At 39.4% G+C, this 10,361-nt stretch overlaps 1 protein-coding gene across 2 annotated transcripts in view; it reads right to left on the bottom strand.

Annotated features, from left to right (window-relative positions):
- Positions 1-960: 960 nt before the first annotated feature.
- zbbx (zinc finger, B-box domain containing) overlaps positions 961-10,361 on the bottom strand; it is a gene marked incomplete in the record, with an annotated part of 76,460 nt that continues 67,059 nt past the window's right edge. For both annotated transcript variants that reach the window (XM_014332954.2, XM_014332956.2), the window contains 3 exon segments: positions 961-1,215; positions 8,043-8,112; positions 8,274-8,462. In XM_014332954.2, coding sequence (XP_014188440.1) covers positions 1,128-1,215; positions 8,043-8,112; positions 8,274-8,462 — 347 coding nt within the window.

Raw genomic sequence — 10,361 nt, 5'->3', positions numbered from 1 at the left:
GAAAATTGTAATCCAGCATCTGGCATCAAGCCACCAATCATCAGGGTTTTGGCCATGCGTGTCCTCCATAACATTTCTACAAGCTCATACAGCAGGCTAAAAAAAGCTTTAACATCGACTGACATTCTGCTTCTCAGTTACAGAATGTATTTGGTAGCATTATACAGGCGTGATCTTCTGCTGTATCTACCTGTTTGTCCTTGTTTGAACCTCACACAAATATCGGCTGGAGATGAAGTAGTCAATGGTGGGTTGTGAACTCAGCTGAGGACAGTGGCAGTCGTGATAGATTGGGACTGGCTGTGGGGAATAATAGAAAACAGCAGAGCTGCAGAAAAACACAAACATACATACTAACAAACACCAACGGCACATGTACACATTCACCATGGAGACAACAAACCAGTTCCAGCAACTCGTGTTTATCTTCTCCCACTCCTGCACACACATGCAGAAACATGGCAGCAGTGGGCATTGACACAGTTCCTTATTCCCTGCCTTACAGACATTATTTATCACCTGCAGGAGTCTCCTCTGTGTGTGTCCATGTGCAGACAGTCTGACCTGATCTAGTGCCACCCTAACCTTATTAAGAAACAAAGTGATGACAACAGAGAAAAATGTTCTTCCTAACCCCTGCAGGTAAAATTGGCACCGCAGCAAACTGTCCCTCAATGTCTGTCCTTTAATGCACGTCTCAGACAGCACACGCACACACTCTGACAAACACGCCATCAAAGGGATCCAAGAAGACTCCTGCTGAGAATAAAGCCAAAGTCACCATTTATCTTCATGTCAGCTCCCCTTCTGTTGCCAGTCGCATTGTTTTTGTACCTTTAGCTAATCCATCCACAGGAATGCATCTCACAGCTGCTGTTCAGTATAAGAACTAACATAAACATGGTGTATGGCAAACAAGGGCATACAAAAAGAGACAAACAATAAATCAAACAGCATTTATTCATTGCTCAACAAGCATTACATTTATATTTTTTCATATTATTGCAGAAAAGTTTAGACTTATGCGTTTAAGGGTGTCTACACCAACCTTTAAGTGTAATGAACACAATTTAAAAATGCATCCACTGTGGGATTTCGCTTGCATGACTGTCACGCACATGTGTCCGTCAGGGTAGCAAGAGGACACTCTGTCGATCTCTCTTCACCTCCTCCTCATCTTCTTCCTCCTCTTCTTGTTCAGCGGTGACCCCGCCTCTGCAAGACAAAATCCACCAATCAAGGGGAGAACGTGTTATACTCATAAAACTCAAATACCTGCCTATGATCAAAGAACAGATGCTATTCTTTTTCTAACTACTTTCAGATGTGAATATCAAAAATTCTCCTCCGCCAGATAAGATTTGGAAAATGTAACAGATGGACAGCTGAAAGTGTAGCTTGTGTGTTAACAGGCATCTGTCATTGCCAAGGTGGAGTTTGATCAAATCCGATTAAATCTGAATCCAGTCTAGTCATTTAAAAATCTAAGTTGTTTGATTTGTGTGAAACTTACTAATTATCAAGTGAATAAATGGCTACCGTGGTAATAGAAATAAAACAAATAAAAGAAAACCAGGACGAAGGAGTAAATATTTTGATTAAGAAGTTGCTGGCCATTTTTTTTAAACACTCATACTAAAGTGATACAATTAACCCCTCCAACTGTCCGTACACTCTTCCTTTTTTTTGCTTCAGGCATTTAGGAGAAGCGTTTCCCGCCCTTATTCAGCTACGACGACACCAAATTACCTTGGGAGTCATAAAAAACACCGCCCACCTCCAAATAAGAACGAGTCACTCTATTGATGCCATCTCAGCCAGCATGTGCAGTGTTCTTGATTTTATTGTATTTTTTTTTTCAGTTCTACTTTTGTAGTGCATTTATCCACTTATTTTTTTCAAATGTTTGATGTGACTCACAGACTTAAACCATAACAATGTTACATGTTCAAATGTGCAGCTTGCAGAAGAATTTATTAATACAAACAAAACAGGGGGCATCTTATCCAATGATCTACTGTAATCGATGACACATACAAGCTAATTCAAACTTCGAATAATATAGCAAAATAGTAGTGACATAGCATTATATCCAGTTACAGCATCAGTTAAATGTAAGCGCAAAAGTAGCCTAGGTACTGTTTTCTCTAAAAAGTTTGAGTAATAATTATGATATCTTTGACTGTACAGCACTTTTTAAAGCACACAGTTACCTCACGTGCGTAAATACAAGTCATTCAGATGTTTCATAATTTTGCCAACACTTGGAAGAAGTCACTTGAATGACAGGAAATTGATTTGTATGTTCCAGAAAAGTCCAGAAATCACCACAAGGCTCAAGCCTGCCATGAACTGGAACACCAGCATCACAAAATTTCTTCTGGAGAAAAGTTTTATGGTCAGACAAGATAACATTTGAGCTATTTCACCATAATAGCAAGAGGCATGTTTGGAGGAGTAAAGATGAAGTTTTCAAACCAAAGAACACTGTACCAGTTGTCAAGCATGTTTGGGTGCTGTTTTTCATCAGTGGCACTGGTACATTCCACAAAGAGAATGGAATAATGAGGAAGGAGGATGACACCTAAATTCTTCTACTTCACATCAACAGTAAGATCATTGAAACTTTGGATATATGTATATATTTGAGCCTGTTTATATACTTTTGACCCTGTGTAGAATTAGAGAAAAACAGCCATTAAGCTGTATGAATTATACAAAAATTTGGTAAGTATAACATAACTGCTTCACACTTTAGTTTTACAACAACTTTGTAACTCTAGTAGAGGCTGTGCAGTATTGTCACATAACAAAACTGAAAAATATTTTCTACCTGGGATCAATGTTCCCTCTAATTTTTCATGTGTCTGAGCGAATGCACAAACTCCCTGAGTGATCCCTTGAACCACTGTGCGCAACAGCAGACGTGTGCACTGTGGTCACGCCAGCATCGAATCCATCCAAGTTACATGGTTTATTAAAATAATCAAATTACAGCATTTACATTTATGTTAGACTACTTTTAATTAGCTGCTTTAGCCCACTTACAATGGCATTTAAAGAAAATCTTGTTCATGACCTGTGTAGTATGGTAACACTATTGGAAGTAAAAATAACTTGAACTCCAATTTTGAAAAAACAACTTTCTTTCATTTTTTTTATAAAGCTCTGTCTATTATGAGTATGAGTCTGTGGTCTGGGAGAGAGTCCTGTAACTCTGACTGCAAAATACAGTATATAATGACCAATGTTGCGCAATTGATTATATAGTTACTTCTTCAAAAAAATAACTGAGTTTTGCAAACAGCAAAGTTTTTTGCAGCTGTTTACCTAAAAATGCAGCCAAGGCATTTTTTAAATAAACATTTCAAACTATTTACAGAACAATCAGGTGTTCTGCATCAAATTTGATGCCACACCTGATTATTTGTGCCACTCCAAAGAATAATTTCTGTCCACTATGAGATAAAGGAGAACAACACCTGCAGACCTGACAACAGGAGATGTATCACTCCTGTAACACCTGTAACATTCAGCAGTCGCCTCATTGTTCTGACACACACAACAAAACTATTGACTACACTACACACTAACTACATAAGATTTGTGCTAAACTATGGGCAGAAATCTGTGCCATCAGGAACTGAATTTGAATAAGTTAAATTCGAATTTGAATTGCTCGGATTGAATGTGAATTGTAACTTGAATAAATGCTTTTAAAAACTGAATATGAATTAGCCTAATTATTAGCCTATAATTAGCCTATATAATTAGCCTAGTCTCTGCAAGCATACAGAGGGGGTACTCTGAGAGGGTCCAAGATGACAACTTTGGAATTCTACTAGAAACAGTCGATCATATTTGTTTGTCAAAGCTGAATTCAGGGCAAACTACGCTAAATTAGCGTTTTTAGCTAGCAGCTACAATAAGCATAAAAGTTACCTTACAGCTATCATTTGTTAACATGACGCTTGTTCTTATACATGTAGTACATTTATTACCAACCTGAGAGTTTATCCGCTGGTCATTCGACATGACAAATGACTTCTGAAGTCTTAATTCAGCTCAAGACGCTGTAGATTCCCGTCAGTAACACTTTCGGTCCGCTAGTAAAACGTAGTTCTATTAATCTGCACTTGATTACTCTTGAACCGGAACTGGATGTAAGTCCCAAAAAACTGAATTTTAGAACTAAAATTGAATTGACTGTGTGCACGTTAGGATATGCTACTTCCGGTGCGGAAACTCCTGTGGGGAGCTTTGTTTCCGTTGTCCTATTCGTGCCTGGTTTATGGTCCAAAACAAGTTAAGCAAATTAATGAATCAAGCGGCGATTTACATTTCTATAGATGTCTTGGGCATTTACCCAATATATCTGTAAATGATGTTCATCGACTTGTTGATATTTTTTCCCTGCACCTCGGGGCAAAAGAGAAAAGGGATTCAGGAGAGACGTCACGGAGGAGATCGTCTGCAGTGATCAGGACGCAGGACACAATGTGACGTAAAAAATAAGCATGCAAACTTGCACTAAAAAAATCTGCGAAACCGCGAGGTGAAAGGTGAACCGCGTTATTAGCGAGGGACCGCTGTAATTTTTAAGGTAAGTCACAACATACCCTTCGTACATACTAATGTATAGAAACCCTTACCAGCAATCATTCATTTTTTGTGTGGCTTTTTTCACGGTTTGTTAACATGCTGTGTAGGTGTGTACTTGACTAGCTGATATCGACATAATGGGGGAAACATCTGTTTTGACTATTCTCCACCTGTAGTTTGAATGCTGAACATTTGCCTGTTTAAATCATAAGACCAGTCACTATACAGAGATGTGCTTCTGAATGTGAAATGTGTCTTCTGCTGCAGTGATGCAGTTCTGCTTGTGTTGAGTGATGTAAACAACTGATTGATCTAAACGCTTTAAACGTCAAAATTGATCATTAGATTTTTTATGACACAACAGTGGTGAGTGTCCCCACCTTCTGCTCTTTGTAACTTAACGCGATCTTTCTGTTTTCAAGTTTTGGACATGATTTTGGAGTATATGTTCACAGTAGCGATTGACTGCAAAGTAAAGCTACCGGAAATGTACCCCACATCCGGTCTCAAACCAGGAAGTTAGCATTTTCTCGTGCACAGGGTCAATTGTAGAACTGAAACTGAATGGTGAGAAGTGAATCTGAAATTATTCAAGAGCTAAAGGATAAAATACGGTTTCAAAGCAAATGAATTCATTTTCAAACTATAAAATTCAATTTCAGTTTAGTGATGATCATTTTCAAACCAATAAATTGAATTTCAAATTAGGCTAATTCATATTCAGTTTTTAAAAGCATTTATTCAAGTTACAATTCAGATTCAATCTGAGCAATTCAAATTCAAATTTAACTTATTCAAATTCAGTTTCTAATGGCACAGATTTCTGCCCATACTAAACATCGCAAATCTCTCACATCTCAAAACACCGCCGTCACTCCCCCGCCCTCCCCCCGCCCAGGCGGAGAGCGCCTTCGAGCGTTTTCCTTATAAAACGCCGTTTAACCGTTTCTTCCCGAAGTAAATATAAACAACGATAGTATTCAGCAAAAACAAACATTGCATATATTTTTTTATGATAACTCTGGTTTTACGTGGCCTGTCAACACAATTTAAAAACTGGTATAAAGTCCACACTTTTTCCGTCAATTGTTCCGTCTGTCCTGCTCACATCTCCAATGGTTGTACACGTTGTCATTGACGTGCATAAGGACGCTGTCATAGCCTGTCAACGACGTTGATTAGCTGCGTATATACGATTGTGAATCGCATCATTGGCTGCACTATGGGATAAGGTGGCATCGTTCTAATCCCAGCAGCCAGTCACTTACTGACTAACACTGCAAAACAGAATTGTTAAAGTTTTAATTTTAATTGCAATTCAGGTTAGATTTTTTTTGCGCGCAACGCAGATTTTCTGTGCGCAGAGACCGTGCCAGCAGTGCGCAATTGCGCACGCGCGCAGCTTAGAGGGAACATTGCCTGGGATGTTGTATCTTGGGTCGAGCTTTTAACCACTTAAGCCCTCCTTTATAACCATGTAACCCACCAGTAATTTCCTTTCACCTTTAGCTCTTCCTGTTATATGAAGCACAGCTATCGAGGGCTACAGTGACTCTCAGTTGTTTACTTTTGGGTCGTACTTCACCAACTGCTAGTATCTCCGTTAGAGTACTTTCATAGCCTGATTGTACTCAACAGTTATCAAAAATTATTATATTTCATGCATGTTTTGCAAAGCACTGTGTTTTGGCAGTGGTTCTTTTTATGTAGCTCCCTTTTTATGCAGTATATTGTCATCAGAGGCACACACCCTGCTCTTGCTCTTAGACACGTATGGGTTTGTTTCATTGTAGTGCACACGAGGGAACATAAATGTAAGGTGTCGCTATATCAAAGATATTACCATATGACACTTTTATATCGTGCCAAAATGCATACTGGTATTCTCATGGCTATGATATGGCACAGCACTAACACAGACTGTTTTACAACCTAAAGCTGCTCTCAAAGACGCACATGACTCGTACATGCTGCTGCATCCTCATACAGCTGCAAAACGTGAAGTAGTTTTTTGGTTTGGACTCATATAGTGTAACTACTAATAAAGCAAAAGCAGATATTCAGTTCTCACAATCCACCAACTGTGGTGCACGTCTGCCAAGCAACCAGAGACAGCTGAGTAAAAGCAGCGCAGATGATAAATAGTTGTCTATGCACACAGACCGCCCATAATATGCTGTGACAGCATTCGCTATTGTGTTGTGTGGGTGTACCTTGGAGTGTACATACTGTATACTATTACTGGAATATTCACTAAAACTAATGCATATTTTATATGCAAAAATGCACTCAAGTTTTCCTGATTATACCATTATTCAATATGTTTTGCAGCAGAATCTACATTACAGCTGAAATCCATTTACATACATTTACTCTGAAGTCAACGGGGTCTGAAAGAACAGCATCTCATGAAGACGGTTCATTGACCCTATACAAAAAAAAACAACTTGCTGAGTTGAACTGGCAAAACACACTGTACCTAATAAAACAATAATGTTACAGCCGTGTCAACTAACTGCATGACAAGATCCTGTCATCATGAAAATCCAGTGTTTCTGCATACTCAATAAATTGGACAATGTCACAAGAGTCCAATCTGCATATTAGGAGGAAAACCAGGTGAGGGTGGAAGCACAAGAGCTGCCTATAAAAAACAAAAACAACATGATACCTGTGAAGCTGAACCAAAGTAGCCAGATTAAGTCCATCCTAAGTGTGTGTTTGTGTATGTTTTAGGATGTAAGGAGCTGTTTTGGGAGCTCTCACTGTAGTATGCGTTAATCCGTTTATTACACGTCTCAAAGTGATATTCACAGTGCTCCGCTCAGCACAAGGCCTCTAGCGCAGATTATGCCCGCTCCACAAACACAAAAAAACATCAATAATGCACAGGCACACACACTCAGAGTCAGTTTCTGATATACAAAACCACACTGACACACTTCCTCTTTCTTTTCACACGCATACTCACATTAAGCAGCACATTAAGGCTGGATACCCAACATGCTGTCAAAGCTAAAGTCGTTCTGCTGCTAACGATCCATTACACACTCCACATATCCGACAGCGAGAGGCATTGATGCAGTACCAAAAAAAAAGAGGGATTACCCCCTGTCGTGGCCACTGGATTGGTAGTGGTGTGTGAGAAAGTGTAAGGGGTGAGATTCTAAGGTGGCCATGGTGAAAAGACACAGACACACAGTATGAAAACGGGAAGGTACGACACTTCACTGTTTGATTCGCACACTGGAGAAACTCACATTTGCCTTTCAGGATATCAACATCAAATGGACATTTGAACAACTGCCTAAGCATTTCTAGGTCAACTAACAACAAAAACATATACCCTCTTTATGATAAGCTCATCCTTGATGTGATCCTCGCACAAATACAATTGAAAGGCATGAGGGTAATCAAATTTAAGGATGTGTGTTACAAACCGTTTGGAAGAGGGATTCCTGCATTCATCCTGACTTCCACTGTGTTCTGTACCAGTACCTGGAGTGCCTGCTTGGGATGGAATATTTAAGAAAGGTTAAGAATTAATGGTTGAAATCACTCTTGTAATTCATAATTCATTCAAACACTTACTGTATTATTTTCTATGATCATGATCTGTAAAATAATATACTGATCACAGATAGCTATATCATGTATATGTGATTGCATACATGAAGGTTTTTGGTCTGCGCTCTTGACCATGAGTCTTAGCTCCTGCTCCAGGCTGCTCAGAGCATGTGCAGTTGTGTCTATCTCCAGGTCAGGGTCCTCACAGCCCATCTGGTCCACATTACAGATCTCCATGATCTCTCTGGCTGCTTGGGACAATGGACAAAATACTGGCGAGAATTCTGAGTCCACTGTGGGAATAAAGAAACAGCGAGAAAAAGGAGGGGACAAGGAATGAGAGGTTTGGCAACGGACAGTGCGAAATAGTTAATGCATACTTGCTAGATAGCCTGAAAGCAGATATGGAATAAAAGCCAAACAGGGAAATGGGTAGAGAAACGCATAAGCTGTGAATAAGGAAGGATGGAATGATGATCATGAGGCTGTACAGTAAAAGGTATTTTCTGAAAACAGCTACAGAGAGAGTGAGTGTAAGAAGTAGATAAGAACAGGTGTAGAGGAAGAATGGAGAAGGTAAGAAGAAGATGGTATGTTGCTCAGGATTCAAGAAAAAAGGGTCGATCACAACTGTCAGTGGAATGAGTGGTGTCTCATCCCACTCCTGTGTGAGCCACATCAAATTGAATCAGATTGAACATCCATCTCCACCTGCTCACAGTAAATTACATTGAGGCCCCCACTGAGAAGCTATGATAGTGTGGGTGTGTATGTGTGGCTGCAGCACACTGATTCCTCATGCTGCGTGCTGTCTAACCAGTTTCAGCTTCAGTGTTAAATCTTTCAGTCTTTCAATCTTCCATTGTCTCCTCACCTAGCCCTCCCTCCACCCACTCTCAGTGCCTGCCTCTGTCTTTCAACTGGCACAGAACCTCCACTTAGTGCTTCACAACCACCTGCACTGTCAAACTAAGCAGCATGGGAAGAATGATGCATGCAGGGGAGTGCTTCTAAGGCATGTGGACACACACATACCTCTAGACTCGATTTATTTCAATTTTAAAGCAGATGGCGCACACATATTTAGATTTCTGCTACTGATAAATCTCTGTGCCAGATTTAAAATGTATGAAGTGTAAAATGAAGAAGACTGAACTTTGATATCACTCAAGCGTTCCTTTGGAAGGTCAGATTTGAATAATTCCATTCTGCATGGACTGTATGTGGGATATGTTAATAGCCTTAAGACAAATTGAGATGTAATACCTAACATATGCATCTTTTTCATGTGATATATTATTATAATTGTACTGTAGGTATAACTGCTGTATGGAACACACTACAGTAAAGTATGGAGGGGAAAAAAGGAAACCAAATGCTGTGAACTTTAAAAAGAGTTCCCCACTTACAAACATGCTCAGGGGCACAATGCTATTTTAAAACATTAATTAATGGCACAAGGGAGCCAAAGCACAGATGTTTTGGCGAGAAGCCTTCTTCTGTGTGCTGTCAGACAGCACATTGGAGCGGCACACTGACAAAACAGCACAAGGAAGCACTCTGAGAGGGAACTTGCCGAAACATCAGTGCTTAGGTTCCCTTGTGAATTAAAAATACAGAAAAAATGTTGCACACTCATTTTGATACAATAGTTAAATATGTTTCAAAGTTGTTTTTATTTATTGTTTTTAACTAACGTACTCCTTGAACTTAAGTTTAAGCATTCAATCTGACAAGACTATTACTTGAGTGCAGCTTATGTGGGCCTCAAGAGTTGGAACTCTTGGATAAGATTAATTTTAAAAAAAGACTTATGAAAGCAGGTTTAAATACTTTCACAACATGGAAAGAAGTGAGTGAGGCAAAATAATACAGAGAACTGATCAACACCGAGAGGGAATTAGAAATCTCACTGAATAAAACAATTTACTCTCTGCTCTTTCAGGTTTCTGTGTGTGCAAATATGCATCAGCATAAAGAGATTAATGCACTGTTTCGTGTATCTGTATGAAAGGATGTATTCCTGGATCAACCCACAGTCCTGAATGTGTACGTGCTCAGTATACAGTGGGGCAAAAAAGTATTTAGTCAGCCACCGATTGTGCAAGTTCCACCACTTAAAATGATGACAGAGGTCAGTAATTTGCACCAGAGGTACACTTCAACTGTGAGAGACAGAATGTGAAAAAAAA

The sequence above is a fragment of the Haplochromis burtoni genome, unplaced genomic scaffold, assembly GCF_018398535.1.
Source record: "Haplochromis burtoni strain Fernald_Lab_line unplaced genomic scaffold, NCSU_Asbu1 Contig_38, whole genome shotgun sequence".
In the NCBI taxonomy this organism is placed as follows: domain Eukaryota; kingdom Metazoa; phylum Chordata; class Actinopteri; order Cichliformes; family Cichlidae; genus Haplochromis; species Haplochromis burtoni.
This window is presented reverse-complemented; position numbering and strand designations above follow the sequence as displayed.